Source organism: Cyprinodon tularosa, unplaced genomic scaffold (genome assembly GCF_016077235.1).
Source record: "Cyprinodon tularosa strain WSP-4 unplaced genomic scaffold, ASM1607723v1 ctg68, whole genome shotgun sequence".
Classification (NCBI taxonomy): Eukaryota; Metazoa; Chordata; class Actinopteri; order Cyprinodontiformes; family Cyprinodontidae; genus Cyprinodon; species Cyprinodon tularosa.
This window is the reverse complement of record NW_024039429.1, coordinates 1463466-1482288: the sequence shown is the minus strand read 5'-3', so window position 1 is coordinate 1482288 and position 18823 is coordinate 1463466. Positions and strand designations below refer to the sequence as shown.

Here is an 18823-nt window from a genome sequence, read left to right as displayed (position 1 = left end):
CTCAGGCTGTACCTTTTCTACTAAAGGTAACCAGAAAGGGATCTGCTCAAAGCTATTCATTTATAAAGGTTTATATATCAGGCAGTGGTGGAAGAAAAAAAAAATGAGATGCAAATATTCTTTCCCTCTCTATTTTCTTTTCTTTATATATTGGAATAGGTCTAAAGAATATCTCTAGACTTTTCGCAACTGTCTACAGACCCAGATACTCAGTAGAGGGTATCTTTTTCCAGAATAATACACAGCTATTAAAGCCACATTTGGCTTTTGTTTGGGGGATATCTGATAAAAGATAGAGTGCTTTTTAGCAGCTGTTTGGAAAATTGCTGCTTGTTTTCAAAATGGGCTGAAAGTCTCTGATGGACTCTGACTAATTCCTGATTTGTTAACAATAATAAAAATATAGAACAGTGCCAGCTCTATCCTTTAATCTCTTTATTGTAGCTTTTGCTTCATCCTATTCAGTTCTCATTGCTCTCTCATGCTTTATGTTTACTCTACTTTTTTTGTGAGCTAATTCTCAAGCTGTCCCTCTGCTCTCTCATCCTCCTATCTTTTAATATCCTTTGTTTCATCCTCCTTCTCACTTTCCAATTTTCTCGCTCTTAATTTATCAGCTCAAAAATGAGCTGCAACATTGTGCAGTCTGACGGGAAGAATACCAAATGAGAGGAGCTGGGAGATGGAACAATAAACTGTCTATTTTAGGGACAAAACAAGTGGAACGCAACAGATTGCTGCACGCTGTGCCACCGACGAGTTGCCGGGCGGGTTGTGATCCACTCTGCAGCCGATCTGAGCGACTGGAACGCTCGTGCCAACCAGCTTCCTAAACAGCAATTATTCGCTGATGGGAGTGTTTTCCTCATTAGCTGCTGCAGCTGTGGATAGTTCAGAGTAATCAGGCCGCCCAACACCCACTGGCTAACGCTGCCTATCAAGCACTAGCAGGAGAAGTAGAAGGCAAAACAGGAGGGGAAAAAAATAAAAAAGAGGCATAAGAGAAAAAATATAGAACACAAGGAGAGCTGAAATGAAAAAGGGATGGTAATTAAAAGAAGGTCAGAGGGAAGCAATTAGCAAAAAGGGACAGGAAGCTGCCCAAAACTGATTAACACTTCTGCTTTTCAATTACTTGAAGTGCAATGGCTGCAAAAGGGGACACAACAGACTACACAGGTACGTCTTTCTATTTCCAAGCTCTGAGTTCATCAGCAGTCCCACAGGTGTGAGCTAACCCACTAAAATCTACAGTGGCATCCAATTACAAAGGACCTTTTCAAAGCTTGCATTCTCTATAAAGACGGATGTAACTAAATCTGCGTGAGGTCATTTCATGGCACGAGTCACGGGGAGACGAAGCCACTGCAGAAACCCGGGGGTGCTAATGGAGTAGCTGGAAAGGGTGAGAACTGCAGGGAGGCACGGTTCAAGGATAATGACAACAGATGTGTGCACAGGAAGCACACTTTGGGTTAAGTGGCTCTTAAAATAATATTCTTCTCACATGTTAACATCCAGGGTCAGCTAAGGGGTTCGTAGAGATCACAGCGATATTACCAACTCAATTTGACAAAATTATGTAAAAAAAAGTCTTAATTAACCAGCTAACTATCCACTGTGCTGCCAATATTTACTTAACTCAAGATACTCATAGACAATTCAATTCAATTCAATTCAGTTTATTTATATAGCGCCAAATTCACAACACATGTCATCTCAAGGCACTTTACAGTTCAACCAGATCAAATTGATACAAAGTTTTCTATCTAAGGAAAACCAGTTGATTGCATTGACTCATTGACTCAAATACAATCCCCCACACTAAGCATGCTTGTAGCGACAGTGGAGAGGAAAAACTCCCTTTTAACAGGAAGAAACCTCCAGCAGAACCAGGCTCAGTGTGAGCGGCCATCTGCCGAGGCCGACTGGGGTTCAAGGAGACAGAAGCAGAGATACAAAAAGCAGCTGTAAAAGGCGGCCCCGTCCAGGAAACACACAGCCAGGCAGACGAGCTCCAAGGCAGCTCCCATGCCAGAGGACGAAGAAAGCACATCCACTCAGTCACGGTCAGAGAAACAGGACCACACTGGAAAACAGGCCGATCTCCAACATCTATAAACAAGGGTGTTGATAGAAGCAGCACAGCTGATGTTTCTTTCCAGGATGACGTCACAGCCAAACAGGAACAGACGAGGCAAAGCTACTCTGAGGAAAAGCAGAGAGAGCAGAAGGTTAGAGATTGAACTAACAGATTCTGCAGAATAGGAGAACAGAGAGAGAATGAAGCAGAATGATGAAATGGGGGTCCCTATGTCCTCCAGAAGTCTAAGCCTATAGCAGCATAACTATAGAGATAGCTCAGGATAACCTGAGCCACTCTAACTATAAGCTTTATCAAAAAGGAAAGTTTTAAGCCTAGCCTTAAAAGTAGACAGGGTGTCTGCCTCACGGACTAAAACTGGTAGTTGGTTCCACAGGAGAGGAGCCTGATAACTAAAAGATCTGCCTCCCATTCTACTTTTAGAAATTCTAGGAACCACTAGTAAACCTGCAGATTGAGAGCGAAGTGCTCTGTTAGGAACATAAGGAACAATCAGATCTCTGATATAAGATGGAGCTTGGCCATTTAAGGCTTTATATGTGAGAAGGAGGATTTTAAATTCTATTCTTGATTTAACAGGAAGCCAATGAAGAGAAGCCAGGATAGGCGAGATATGATCTCTCTTTTTAATTTTCATTAGAACTCTGGCTGCAGCATTTTGGATCAGCTGAAGGCTTTTAACTACAGTTTGTGGACTTCCTGATAGTAAAGAATTACAATAGTCCAGCCTTGAAGTAACAAATGCATGGACTAGTTTCTCAGCATCACCCCTGGACAGGATATTTCTAATTTTTGCAATGTTCCTCAGATGAAAGAAGGAAATTCTAGAAACCTCCTTGATATGGGACCTAAATGACAGGTCCTGATCAAAAACAACACCAAGATTTTTTACTTTATTATCTGAAATCAGTTTAATCCCATCCAAATGAAGTGACTGGCTAATCAGTTTCTTTTTCAGAGACTCTGGTCCAAAGACTATAACTTCTGTTTTGTCTGCATTCAGAAGCAGAAAGTTAAGAGTCATCCAGGTTTTTATGTCTTCAAGACATGCCTGTAATCTATGTAATGGGTTAGCTTCATCTGGATTTATAGACAGATATAGCTGGGTATCATCAGCATAACAGTGGAAATTAATCCCATGCTGTCTAATAATTCTACCAATTGGGAGCATGTATAAAGTAAAGAGAATTGGTCCTAGCACTGATCCCTGTGGTACTCCACAGGTAACCTTTGAGCGTGTTGAAGATCTATCATTAACATGAACAAACTGAATTCGATCAGATAGATAAGATTTAAACCAGTCTAGTGCTGTTCCTTTAATTCCAACAAAATATTCAAGTCTTTCTAAAAGAATATTATGGTCAACTGTATCAAATGCAGCACTAAGATCCAACAGGACGAGCACAGATACACTGTCACATATTTTCTACACTCTGCTGGCAAAAGACCTTCAGGATTTAGAGTAAGTTTGTTTTAAAGATATATTCACAACAGGCTTTACTTTCTCCTGTTACGAGAAAAAAATGGCACACAGATTTTAAAGTTAAATGGGAAAAATTTATATGAAGAAACGTTCATCAAGGTTTTACTGAGCCACAAGTAAATAAAATCTAACCATTTTGTTTACAATATAAAACTAAAAAAGTCTACTTATGATTGACATCCTTTTAAGCTAATTGACAACTTGTTAGAGACACATTTTCAGATTTTTTTCCTCCTCCTTTTTTACACATTTAAAAGTACCAAGTTAAACGTGGAATCGTGTCAGATATTTCCATAATGGTAAATGGCTGCCAGGATGGATAGATGAATAAGGGAAGGGATGCACAGATAAGCAGATGAACAAATTTCGACAGATGAATGATTGGATACAAAGATGAACAAATAGGTGAAATGTTTATTATCATAATAAGGCATTTACATGTTATGGTGCACATAACAGATGTGTAAGTAAATGCCTGTTGCCATGGCAGAAGGCAGCATGTCAATTAGAGTTCATACGGCAAACTTTATCGCACTGGATTGGTTCTTTTTCCGTCTTTTTATTTTGCATTCATTGTTTGTGAAAATTAAGGAAATAAAATACTCACTTATACTCCAATACAGCTTTCCCAAAGGGAATAGGGTAAAAGGTAAGGGTGTAAAAAAAAAAGCAGCTGCTGTTGTGAATATCTGATTTTAATTTGTGAGCACACAATACTGATAATGTGTACGCTTCATCTTTTCAGTCCCTATCTGTGTGAATATCTTTCAAGTAACAGAAGAAAAATATGAGTAATGCAGATATAGCCTTGGGGCCTATTAGAAAATGTCACATTCCAAATACATTAAACTTTTCCAGTGTTAACATTTAAGTGTTACATGGTGTCTTGGGACTTTTTCATGCTTTTGTAGGAATTCTGTAGGATGTCGCTTTGTGAGAGATGGTTGAAATTGAATTATCCAAATGTATTTTATGATGAGGACAGAGGGGTCTAATTTATCAATTATTCTCCAATAATTTATAAATATTTAGATCGATCGATCTAAATATATACCCATGGCTCAGTTGTACTTCTCTAAGACGGGACCAAAACCTTTTAACAACCGCATGACTGCAGTACTGAGACACTGAGAACAATCCCCATTTTCATATTTGTGTCTGGTGCTGCAGTGCCACTTGTGCACATATACACTTTTTAAGTGTATACAGTGGGACCTCGTTAAATACAGAGGATATGCAAGAAAACTACTGTTTCTAAGTAAACATGCTCTCATGAGTTTCAGAGGTATCCAAAACCACCCAGTGAGTAAGACAGAAGAGCTGGTTATAGATTCATAAATCAATCAATTCGATTTGATATGATCTAGTCGGATCATATACTGGATTGGTAGTATGACATAAAATATTATTTTGCTGTTACCTGCATTATATATCAGTGTGATTAAGCAACATATAGATACTAATATTATAATTCATAATTCAAGAGTAAAATAATAAGGTAAGATGGACGCACAAGGGGATGTTGGCCTGTTAACCTCTGCAAACTTTTGTTGTATTTTTTTTGTGCATTTTTTAACTCTATAGATCTACTGTTGAAAACACTATCTCTTGTATATAATTGCCAAACACTCTTTTAATCTGTGACCTTTTTTATTTAACTCAGGTCTACATGGGCAAAAAAGCGTTTTGACCCCAGTTTCTACATGATTTACGGGTCTACCTGTGCCGGTTTATAATTGTGTATTGCCCTATAGGTCTCCCTAAAGAATTAGGACTACATATTGTTTTATTTCATAGTGCTTTTAGGATCCAATCTGCTGCTTGATTCCTGTGGTTTGTTTGGATCGGGGGTAACCAACCGGTTGTCTCTCTTCCCTCAATCTCTAAGGGGATGGCGTAAATCCTTTCAACTTTGGCCAGTCTAGTCTGATTTATGCCTAAGACATTGATGACTGTAGGTGGGTTTAGGGCTTTCTCTGAACTTTTGTCACTGAACTGCACCTACTACTTTCTGGGGATGACAGATTATGGTGGAGGTGTAGCTACTGTTAACAGGGAGAACTATCTCTGTAAACGGGTTACCTCTCTAAGATATTTTGCCTCTCATCCAAGAGGCTTGTTTAGTTCTAACCTGGGGGGATCAATGCCACCGTTTGTCCCCCATAACTCTTTGTTAGACCCACAGTATATTATTCTAAGCTCTCCCCACCACTAGTCAGAACTGAAGAAGCATCTTGTATAAGAGACGAAACGTCTTCTAGAAAACTCCACGTCCAGTTGCCTAAATGGAACTTTTTTAAGCTTAACAATGACCTGGATGAGTGAGAATCTTCATAGATATCTATATGTTTTATGACTTCTAACCTTGAGGCAAACTTTTATCAGTTGTGTCAGTGTTGTGTGTTGTTCTATACAAAACTCCAAAATACAACACTTCCTTGGAGACTGTGCTGATTTTTAGCTAGATTCCTGCCGAAACACGAGCACATTTTAATATTCATGTTTGCTGTCTTGAAAAAACATTGGCCAAATATTTTTCATCACATATCAATTATTTTAATTTTGTTTAGGTTGTTTTGGTCTGAATGTGATTTCGATTTGGCTCATGGTTGTATTTTCAGACCATTTGCTGTTGTGTTTGACATGGCAGTCATCTGTCAGTCAGTCAAACCTCCTGCTTCAGCGTATATCGCTCTCGCTTTATAAACTCCACTGTCGAAGCTGCCTTTTCCTCCAATCAGTCCTAGCAATTCCTTGGGGATTAATTTAGATGTTGGGGCTTTGTTGTCTCATTTCAACTTAATCTGCAAGACTGTTTTCAGACACAGTGGCTGCATTGAAAATAAGACCCTTTAAACCCAGATCTGAGCCCTGGCTATGGTATGCCATACATAATGCCAGGTGAGATTGCAAGAGAGTTGAATTTGTAATGGAGAAAGAAGGACAAGTTACAGATGATCTTAAAGATGCAGAAAGATTGCTGGTGTTGTTGTCAAACAATAGTGAAAACTTAAAAAAAAAAATGTTTTTGATATTATCACCTCTAACTGCAACAAGCATCAAATTTAAGATCATTAACTTTGCTCTTAATGTTTTAATGGCTGACCAAAAATCTTGGCATGGACCTACAGTAACTGATGTATTGTTGTTGAAGCCCATTTCAAAACTTTTTAAACCTGTGATGGAACTGAAAGGGCAATGTTGATGATTTTTAAACATATTCTCTTAGCCATATATTCTGGTCATTGTTTTTAAATGTTGTTAAATCTAACTGCCGCTTTTACAAGAGTGGATCATCAAATCTCACCTTGGAAAGAGGGTGGGAATTCATAGTGTTGGTCTTGAATGGTTCAGTACTTGTATACCTAAGAGATGTTTTTGTGTGCAAGTTGATTCTGTTGAGTCTTGAATAGAGCCCCTTACATGTGGGGCTCTAAAGGTGACTATACTTTGCCTTCTTCGGTCCTTCATTTACTTACATCTTCTGGTTTAATCCTTCAGAAACTGTGAAGTGCCTTTCATTTCCATGCTGATTACTTTCAAATTTATATGCCATTAAAACAAGGAAAGCAGGATGCTGGTGAAGATTTATAGTCATCCAGCTCATCGTCATTACAAAAAACGTTAAAAAACAACCACTGGACTTTGTTTTTTCAAATTTGAAGATGTTTCGCTTCCCATTCAGGAAGCTTTTTCAATTGAAAATGTCAGAATTAGCATTGAGTTCCGAGCTGCACAGAATAAATCCATAATCAAGTCAAGTTATTATTTATATGAAGCAACTCGCTAAAGCAAAATTCTTCATTTTGTGATTTGAATTCATGCTTTTTTAAGACTCAGGTTATTGCAATGGTCTTCCTGTTGGGGAATGATAGACGCCTTTTAACATGAACATATCACTCTTGGTTTAGCATTTCTCCCTTGTTAGAGTATTGACTTGAAAGTTATTTTATTCTTTTATTTTAAAAGCTTCTACATGGTTGTGCCCCTCAGTATCTGCCCAACCTTATTAAAATGTATGATCCCTCATCTTCTCTCGATTCAGGCTGATCAATTAACGTTTGTTGTCCTATAGAGGATGTTGAGACGTCAGAGAGCTTTTTTAGTTGCTGTCTCCTGACTGTGGAATAGGCTGCCATTGCAAGTTGGACATACTTACTGTCCTCTCTAAAAAAAGGAAATTCTGCCAAAAAAAAAAATCAGTTTGAGATTGGGCGATTACTCTTTTAATTTTTAATATGAATCATTTAACTATCTTTAGAAGTTTGTTTAATATTAACTTTTTTTCAGGTAGTTGTGGAATGATTGCATTTATGCTAATCTACTAGCCTAAGCATACATTTGTTTGATTAGTTTGATCAGTTTAGACTTTGGTCAACAACGTTCTGTATGAAGTGATTTATAAATGAATTAATGATAATGAATTAATATGAAAATTGGTTCACAATGTCCAGAAATGAAACATAGATTTTTTTTTCAACATTGCTCGATCAGCCAGGGTTTTAAATAGGTATTAGCCACCGTAGATTAAAGTAATTTTACCTAAATGCCCTTAGTTTGACAAACACAAGTTGTACTGTTTCGTAATACTTTGACATTATCTCTTCCTTAGGGTAATAGCCAGTATCTCCTGTTTTTTATGTAGAGAAAAACTCTGTCATTAAAATTTTCTCACTACATCTTGGGTTAAAAACAGCAAATATCTGCAACTTGTTTCAGTTCCTACATATTTTGCAATAAAATTTCCTCTCATCTTCAAATAAAAATGATAAACCTAAGGATGAAATTATGATACCTTGCAATTACAGGACGAGCTCAGGCAGAAAGAACAGACTGAAGGTAAGAGATGAGGGTGGAAAGACAGAACAGAAAACATGGTAAGGAAGGAGGATGCCAGAAAGGTGAGAACATGAAGAAGAAAGGTAGGACGCATGGAAAAACAGTTAATGAAGGAAGGAAACAAAGGTGAACCAATACAGTGCAAACAAGAAGAAAATGAGGACAAAGCAAGGAAGGAAGGAGATAAGAAAAGATGGTTAGTCATAATGAAGGAGGCAAGAGAAGAACATCAAAGAGACAAAGCAGATGAAGTAAGAAACGCATAAGGTAGAAACTATAACAAAAGAAAGAAGGAAGGACACAAGGAACTTTCAAGGATGATAGGAAAAGCATATGTGAGAGGAAGAAAGTATGAATATAATTAGAAAGGAAGGAATAAAGGACGCAAAGAAGGAAGAACACAAAGAGAAACGATGGCTAAGAGATAATGGAACAGAGAATAAAGTTCTGAAATACTAAGATTTTTCAATTTTCGGATTTGCATTCTCCCTACTTTCTTATGTCAAAAAGTTTTAAATAAAAATTCACATTTTCCTTGTCTGAACTGGAACAACTGTAACCCTTTTCTCCTTTTTATGATTTCACTGTTGTTCAATATTCAGTGATCTAAGCAATGACTATGGTATGATGCCATTAGAGCTCCGTCTCTGATGAAAAAAAACAAACAAAACATTACAAAGCTGCGATTTGACTCACTGTTACCCAGCACATTTTATTGGTGATGAATTGTTACCGGGAAAACAACCACAAAAGCTAAAGATATGGAAAATAAACAAGACGGTAACAAATAACAGTGTAAAAAAAAAAGAAACTGAGCTCCATCTGAAGGAGCCATGGTTACCGGATGATGTGAGTGGACAGATGGAGTTAGTTAAGGCAGGAACGAGGGGGAAGCTGATGCAGGTGGCAGCGACAGCAGTACAAGAAGGAGGAGCCTGTCTGTCTCTATGTGGACATATAGATGTATGGATTTGCATGAGAGACCCAGATACACACGTCTATGTACAGGCTATCACTTTGCATTTAAGCAAGAGCATCAATCCTGTTGCCCAACTTCGATAACAGTTGCCCATGTAGGTGTGGGTGAATCCATCTGTGGACGACCGTGTGTGTATGCGGGTGTGTGTGATGAATTAGTGATGGCAGCTGGTAGAGCAGTGTGATCCCTCAGCAGTGGTGACAGCAGCTGTTAGTGGTGCCGTCTCCGCCCAGCCAGACTGACTGGGTCCTCTTCATCAAACACACTGGCTCATTAATGCTGCAGGACCCGCTGCCGCAAAGCACCGCCCCATTCGAAAACCCTGCGGCTGCAGAGCCAGGGAAGAGGAGAGGAGCTGCAGGGGGCCGGGGGCTGAGCCCTGAATATCATCAATATCCGTGGCTGACTGGACATGTGTGTTTGTCGTTAAACTGCTTAGGCATCTCTGTGTAAGCATGTCTACAGATGTGTCATTCTGCTTCTATGTGTTTTGGCGTGAGTGTGTGTGTGCGTGTGTGTTAGGCTTAAAAATGCTGACAAATGACAATTCCACTTCTCAGATCCCTCTGCTGAGACTCGGCTGCTTCCTTTTTTTTCTTTTTTTAACCTGTTACTTGTGGAAACTGACGCAGGAAGATAAAGATGGTGCAAATGAGACAAGGAAGCATGAAAAATCTCAAATGTGCGCCTATCCGTGTGAGGCAGGCCTTTGGATGAATGCTAACAATGTGACTTTGTCTAAGTGTATCTTCACGGGTAAAATACGGGCCAGCTGGCCTGTACAGCAGGTGTGTCTGCAGATACCTGTAAATAGGTGATTCTGTTCTGGACCAGATCTGACAGATCTTTAGCCTCCTTCACTCTCCATTCTCCAACTCCATCTGCCTGGCTGAGGTAGTATAGGTCTGTCATGATGGATCTGCAAAAAAAAGGACATGGTTTCAAAAGTTGACATACCTGCACTGCAAAAACAATCCAGAAATAAGTAAAAAATGGCTTAAATTAAGTATATTTAGCCTTAATTTGAGCAGGTAAATAAGATGATTTGCCAATGGAATGAGTATTTTCACTCTTAAAATAAGATAGTTAGATAATATTTACTTGAAATAAGACGATAAAATTGTTTTTTCTTATTTTAAAAGGAAATTGTCTTGTTCCATTGGCAAAGTGTCTTACTTACCTCCTCAAATCAAGAAAAAACACACTTATTTTAAGAAAAAATAACTTATTGAGATTTATATTTTTTGCAGTGTGATTATACAAAGAAAACACTGATGATATATGATAGTAAGATTATTTCTATGAAGTACAGTTAATTCTTATTTTCTTATGTACCATCCATGATAACTAAGATTGAAATAGAGAGAAATTCAGCCAACGGTTAATCATGTATATATATATAAACTACCACTGGTTTAAACTAGTTAAAATTATCATTAATTGTGTTCATTTGTAGTGATATGCACAAATTCTATGACATTAGTTGTTGTAATCTAAGGTCTTGTCTGATGATTTTGTTTGTTTTTGCTCTAAGGATTTAAGCTTAAAGGTTATTTAATCATGTTACATGTCTATAAAAAAAACAAAACAACGAAAACCTTTTAATCATGATAAAATAAAGTAATTAGGGATGCACGATATTGGGATTTTGGCCGATATCCGATATGCCGATATTTTAAAACTCATGTTGCCGATAACCAATATCGATACCGATGTTAAAGCTGGACAAAAAAAAGTAGTCATTGAAAATAGCAGTTTTGTTATCCATTTCTGACACTTTGAAAAATAATATACCCAAATATATTTTCATATGCTGATATCAAATTGATTTTTAAAAACGCGGTATCGATCTATTTTACTTTCAAAATCTCGTGAAATTTCATCGTTCTGTTACAAACTCTGGTGATATTTTGCAAATTCTTGTGATATTTTGTTAGTAAAATAGATCGATGCCGCGTCAATATATCAACATATAAAAATAGAGAATAGTGAATTTTCGGGGGATTTCGTAGCATAACGATGACATATAGCAATACTTCATTAGTAAAAGAGATTGATATGGTGTTTTTAAATGGCAATATATCAGCATATGAAGATATTGTGATATTTTAATGTATCAATATTTTTTCCCTCAACTTTAGAAGTTTTTAAGTCTGTAAAAAATAAGTTTTTGAGGAAGAAGAAGAAGTATTATTTTTTTTTTCTTTTTTTTAGACTTTAGAACTTAGAAGCTGATCAAATATCGGGTCAAATATCGGTGGGGTGGCCGATGTCCGATATTCAGTTTTAAGGCCGATACAGGCCGATACCGATAGGGGGCCGATTATATCGTGCATCCCTAAAAGTAATATACACCAAATGCTCATCAGGATGGTGTTTCAAATTTATTAATTTTTTTTCACTAAATAGAATTTCTGCACTAGTTGCAATGAGCAGCATAAACATCTGCTAAAAGTATCAAAAGGCCAGATAACAACAACTGATGCAGCTCTACAGTCTGACCATCTTGTGATGCCTTACTGTGAAGCGACAGCTCGGCGTGGTCGAAGAACAACCTGACTAACAGCCACTCCAAGTACTAAAGGATCCTCCACAGAGCCTCTTAGCTCAACACCAAAGGAAAATAAACTTCCTACCAATCGCAAGCGAGGAAAAAGCATCAAAGTAAGATCTATTTTAATTAAATAAAAAAAATAAGTCATAGGCTACAACATTTTTATTGGAATGAATGCAAATAAAAAAAAAATAACAATGCTGCTCCCTGTAAAGAGCCTTGTTGAACCCTACATTTAATTTGATCTGAATAAGCTTTCTGGATTTTAGCAGCTATAACAGAGAATAACCCCCACCTCTGATTATTTTAATCAATCTATTAATTAGATTAAAAGATATTATTTAATCTCATTCTAATTTATCACTCATCAACCATCAGCTAGTAAGGACATCCATTAACTTTGCGGTAACATCTAAGGCTACGTTTACACTGCAGCCTGAAAAGACCCAAATCCGATTTTTTTGCCCACATGCGACCTGGATCTGATCTTTTCATGGCTGTCTGAAGTACACAGTTCCGATTTTTTCCAATCCAACCCAGGCCACTTGGCTATGTGGTCCTGAATCCGATACGAATCAGATTTTTTCAAATGCGACCTGTGTGTGAACGGGCAGGTCGCATCCATCCCACCTGAACGTCATTAAGAGCCGACAAATTATTATGCGTCTTGCTGCGCAGAAGAGGCAAGAAAAACAACAACTATGGCAGATGATGATGCGGAGAGCAGTGTTTATGTTTCAACATATTGAAAAGATTGTATTTTTATGGTTGGAAAAGACCGCTGGCATGCACGCCGACACTAACATCCATATTTACTTCCGTAAAAAAAGAGCACGCTGGCCTGTGACGTCATTGCGTCCTCTACTTAGCATGCGGGACACTTGCGTTGTATGACTGCAGTTCACACAGGAGATCACATACAAGTCACATATATTTGGAGATATGAACGGCAACGCAAAAAAAAAAAAAAAAAATCGGATTTCACAAAATAATCGGAATTGAGCATCAAGGCCTGCAGTGTGAACGTAGCCTAAATTCCTCTCTAGCTTCAGCCCCTGCTGTAGTGAACGCCATTCAAGAGTTATTCTTCTTGGAATCAAATATTTTTGGTGCTTTTTCACTAGATATTAGACCTTTGTTTATTGTTTTACAACTCAGTCGGGAGTTCCACAACTGAATGCCTACTAATACCAAAATGTTGGGCACTGAGTGCACTTGGGGGTCCTTGAATAAAGATATAGTGGAGGATGTTCTTTTTCCACGTGGATCATCAAAATAAATGGTCCTCCAAATTGTCAATCATTCTGGTGATATATTTACGTAAGGTCGTCCTATATGTTAGTCCGCATTTTCACTTACCGGTGGTAAGTCTGACATAGTAGAAACATTGCAAATCATTTTTGGAAGTAAGCTTTGTTTGTGCATGCTCTCCCATCCGTTTAATAGGGGTTCTGTCTCTGGAGTGGTACAGGGTTGTGCATATGTATTTTCTTTCTAAAGTTGAGAGGGTGGATCTTTTCAAAAATTCAAGAAAATCCTCCACTATACCTTTAACTATGGGGTTTTGAAATCCACTACAGCCATTAAACTAAACAATAAGAATTTCTGTTAAAAGTGCTTAAAGGTATAACAGCAAAGCAACTACTTTAAGTGTTGATTTTGTTTGTAATCTCATCAGACCTGTGGTTGACTTATTTAGAAGGAATATTTGTAGAATCAACCAGTAGTGAGGGTCAGGAATTGAGCCACGTTTGTGGCTGAGAAGCTGAGAAGTTTGGAAACCTCTGTGCTAGTCTTCACTGCTTCTGTATGTTTATGTATTATGTCCATATGCAATATTATTGGTGTTGTTATACACAGAAAGGGCTTTATTTACCAAACAAGGCATTAAACATAAAAGCAACAAATAATGCGCCTGCAGGATGGGGTCATTTTTCATAAAAACCTTGTGGACAACCAGAATGTGCTACTGGCGTATACATTTCAGAAGTCAACATGATTAATGCCCATTTAAGCACTCAACTGGTTTAACTTTCGGGCTACAGCAAACTGTGTGGGCTTAGAGATTACTGGAGAGAAAGAGAATACATCTCATATGGAATTGAAAATAAAATCAAATGAAAAAAAAAAAAAAAAAAAAGAAACCAGATGGTATGTAGTGTGTGTGTGTGGGGGGGGGGGTATTGCTTGGGGGAAAGTTTTGGTAGCAGCGAGCTTAAAGAGAAAAAGAAAAGTTAAATGCAAATTTGTTCTGTATATAAACATTACAGATAAATATAGTAGGTTACATAAGAGCCTCTGCAGAAAAGTGCTCCATGGCTGCAACCACATGCAGGTTTGTTAACTAAGCCTGGTGCTTATTTGAGCATCTGTTTATCTATTTATTTAGAGAGTAGTGTTTGGGTTGGTGTAGATTAAAAATTGCAAATATAAACTGTGAAATTACAGATAAACAGATGGCAATACCTGACTCAGTAACTGGTGTATGTATCGATATCAAAACAGCCATGAGCTTTCTTTTCATTATGATAAGCAGCCATGTGAAGCTGCTTTGTTGGAGGGATTTTTTTTTTGTTTTTTTTAAATCTCACTTTTTGCCAACAGAGCTTGTTTATACGAATGAAGGTGATAGCTGATCACAGCTCTAAACCCTCATTTGCTGGTGTTTAATCACACGGTGCCTGAACCCTGTACTCTGGTGATGCCTTGGGAGGTTATATTTATATATAAAAAAAGGCCTTTACCAGCAGAGGACCGTCTCTCTACAAGAAAACATTAGTTTCAATTGGGTCTTATCATTAACTACTAGCAATTAACATGTAATTAGTTGATGTACTGTTTTTAAATAGACAGCTAATATAAAACTGATAACCTTTTGGGGAAAAGAATGTTTACTTCTTAGCAGCTTCTTTGATGGGTTAAAAAGTTTAATTTCCAGTACATGTTTCAGAGTCCCATTATGTAATGCAAATAACACAGAAACAATGATCTTTTAGAGGTTATTGAACATTGAAATAGGTCGTACAGCATGGAGTTACGATGACTTCTAACTTTTTCTTCTCACAGGAGCTACAGTACAGCCTGTGTCTGCATCAACTGCAAGAACAACCCCTTGCTCACACTGGCTCCGGTGCAGTTACCGAGCCGACGGAGACCGCAACTCCCGCACACCCCCTCTCACACCGCCCTTTTGACTACGGTGCGGTGCGGCTCTGCGGCTCCGGCAACAGGTCCAGAGATTTAACAGAAGTTCACTTGAGTTCACGTAACTTCACACGATAACACGGCCCAAACAAGGATATTTGCGAGAGCTTGTTGCGGAGGGCTCCGGCATGCCGCAAGGATAGCTTTCTTGCGGAATTTTCTGCAGCGCCGGAGTGTCTCGGTAACCGCAGCCGGACAGCTCAGCAGCCGGTGAGAGAGGTTTATGTCTTTTTAATGACTTGGAATCACTGCGGCGCCGCACCCACCGCACCGCAACGGTAAGACCGGAGTCGGTGTGAGCCTGGGGCAATGGTCTGATAGTGCAAGCTGCTTCCGTAAATGGTTTTCTGGGTGAACATACTGCATGGGGGAAATACCTTGCTTTAGTGTTTCATAACTGAGAAAAGCTTTTCCAAAAGATTGCATTGCTTTTTTTTTTTTTGAAGCAGACTTAAAGCAGACTTTTCACATAAAGAGATAAAAGAGATATTCAATACATTTAGATGGATATAAGGGATGAAAATTGTCAGAAAATATCCTGTTTTGTGCTACTGTGAAGTATTTCACAACAGCGTGGAAAAAATTACTTTGTCAAGAACTGCCCTGATTGCTAAAAATATCAGCTAATCATATCAATCTCTAGTTTATAGACCTCTATAAATACTAAACACTCAAAGAAGACTGATATTAACATCTTAAGTTAAGTAGCATTTCGTATTAGTATTTAGTAGAAGTCGTAGTAGTACTTGCTTGTTTAAAATAATACAAAAATTTACCAATAACTACCATCCAAAAGGAGGACATTTCTCAAAATGATTCTAGTTTAGCCTGGAGTCCTTATCCGTCACATTTTATAAAAGTCAACCGGACCAAATAGAGATCAGAACCACAGAAACTGCAGTACAGTGGATTGTTGTAATTTTCCGGAAACGATTTTCTGAGTTTCGCCAATTTATGAGAAAAAGTTTTAAACCACGTTTTTTTTAGTGAGAGCTGAAAAGACACATTTACTTTAGATTTTCATCAAATAAGGCTAAACATCTAAAATGATGTTTTGTTTCTAATTGCTACAAGCTGATAATAAAAGGGATATACTTTCAGCTATATTTTTACTTTCCTCATGAAAAAAAAAAAAAAGTAGTGTAAAAGATTAGAGTGGCCTTTAAAAATGCTGACATGGCTTTGGAAGCTTCTGATAGGTAGAGGTCTTAAAATCAACCCAGATGACTGGGAACGGTGAATTCTTCACGCTGAACATCCCAAGACTTCATTCTTTCATATTTATAAATTCATAGACAACCTTCTGCATCTATAATGCTGATTGACAACAACAGCATCTTCCTGACTCTTGAGCTGTATTTTGGATTAAGTGTGCCATCTACATCCCACTGACAGCAAATCCCAGTGCATGTCACACACTGCCTAACGTCGTGACCATCCACTCTCAAACATGCTCGAGATTTCTGATATATGCAGCTAAGGGCAAACGCATCACACACTCAGACACACTTATGCAAGCTTAACTTATTACTCACTTCTCGACCCAAATCAGTCACATCCTGTGCGAGTGAAACGTCTTATACATGTATTCAGTAGCCCGTACAAACAGACACAGAGCAAGCAGATGAACGCACCGTCTCATTTAAACAGTGCAGTGTTGTGAATAGTACCTTTCTATGCCAACTTACACAGTATCGTCACCCGGAATGTTCTAAAGCAGCAGGCTTGCTTGTGTGTGTGTGTGTGTTGGGGGTGGTTGACTGGGTCTAATTTTTTTTCCCACACAGGGGAGCCATCACAACCCCCATTGCGGTGTGGAGCGCACCTGGCTGGCCACAAAATGGAGCAACGAGGAATCAGTGAACAGGCCCTGTGGGATCTGGCTGCAGGATTCAAGTCCTGCAGCCTTCTTTGTGTGTGCCAACTAAACATTTGTAGCACTCCTATGTAAAAAAAAAAAAACTGTATAAAACCTCAAACTCAACACTATTCCAGACATTTTGAATTGAAAAAGCTTCCTGGATGGGAAGCGAAACGGCTTAAAGTACAAAGCCCAGTGGATTGTTTTTATTTTATTTTATTTTTTTTTTGAATGACTATGACCTGACTGAGAATCTTCACCAGCACATTCCAAGAACTCGAATGGTTCAACGCCAAAGCTTAGCTGCATTTCTCTGCACAGATGCTGCTGCACTGTTAGGACCAGACAGTGATTTAGGTTGAAATTACAGCAGGAGAATAAATGGGTCATGTAAGGGAAACTGGGCAAAGACACAGAGTAGGACAAAAGGCGCTTTCTTGAAATCGAACAGAGGCTTAAAATAAACTGAACCAACTTTTCTAATAACTGATGTCCGGGATAACATACAGTTCCCTGCATCAGTACTAACACTCCTACCATTATGTCTAGGGATGCACAATATAATCGGACCCCTATCGGTATCGGCCTGTATCGGCCTTAAAACTGAATATCGGACATCGGCCACCCCACCGATATTTAACCCGATATTTGATCAGCTTCTGAGTTTCTAAAGTCTAAAAAAAAAAATATATATATATATATATATATATACTACCGGTACTTCTTCTTCTTCTTCCTCAAAAACTTTTTTTACAGACTTAAAAACTTCTAAAGACGAGGGAAAAAATATTGATACATTAAAATATCACAATATCTTCGTATGCTGATATATTGCCATTTAAAAACACCATATCAATCTCTTTTACTAATGAGATATTGCTATATGTCATCGTTATACTAACAAATCACCCGAAAATTCACGAAATGTTGCCATATTTTTATATGTTGATATATTGACGCGGTATCGATCTATTTTACTAACAAAATCTCACAAGAATTTGCAAAATATCACGAGAGTTTGTAACAGAACGATGAAATTTCACGAGATTTTGAAAGTAAAATAGATCGATACCGCGTTTTTAAAAATCAACTTGATATCAGCATATGAAAATATATTTGAGTATATTATTTTTGAAAGTGTCAGAAATGGATAACAAAACTGCTATTTTCAATGACTACTTATTTTTGTCCAGCTTTAACATCAGTATCGATATCGGTTATCGGCTACATGAGTTTTAAAATATCGGCATATCGGATATCGGCCAAAATCCCAATATCGTGAATGCCTAGTTATGTCACATTTTCAACATAAATTTAAATGCACTTTTAATGGTAGATCAACAGAAAATAGTGTTGATTGGGAGTGGAAAGAAATCAAGCAGAAATAGCTCAAACTATTTGAGGCATCGCTCTATAAGTTTTGTACTTCTCCACCAATGAATGGTAATAGATCAAAACTGCTCTAGCTTATTCAGACAGTAGGCAAGGTGTCAGTAAGCATGAGGTTTTAAGTCTGTAGAGTTTTAGCGTTTGGCACAGTCAGTCGGATAGAGGAGGCTGAATACGAATAATAAACAATCCTTTCAGACTTTCACTGTAGAAAAGTGTTGAAAACCAGATATCTTCTTCCATTAGTGTCAGAGTTAGACCTTCATTAGAATACATGAAGGTTTGTTGCTGCCCATGGTAAAATATGAGGCATTCTGAGCTGGAAGAAGATGTTAGGGGTCAGTATGAGGTTGGTTTCTTATAAACCATTTGATGCTTATTGTTTCAGATACAAAATGAATTCTTCCTTA

At 37.9% G+C, this 18823-nt stretch overlaps 1 protein-coding gene across 2 annotated transcripts in view; it reads right to left on the bottom strand.

The window, feature by feature from the left end:
- Window positions 1–18823, bottom strand: part of fut8b (fucosyltransferase 8b (alpha (1,6) fucosyltransferase)) — a 154497-nt gene that overhangs the window by 39531 nt on the left and 96143 nt on the right. For both annotated transcript variants that reach the window (XM_038267620.1, XM_038267619.1), the window contains one exon: window positions 10210–10324. In XM_038267620.1, the coding sequence (XP_038123548.1) occupies window positions 10210–10324 (115 nt within the window). The remainder of the gene's footprint in view (window positions 1–10209; window positions 10325–18823) is intronic.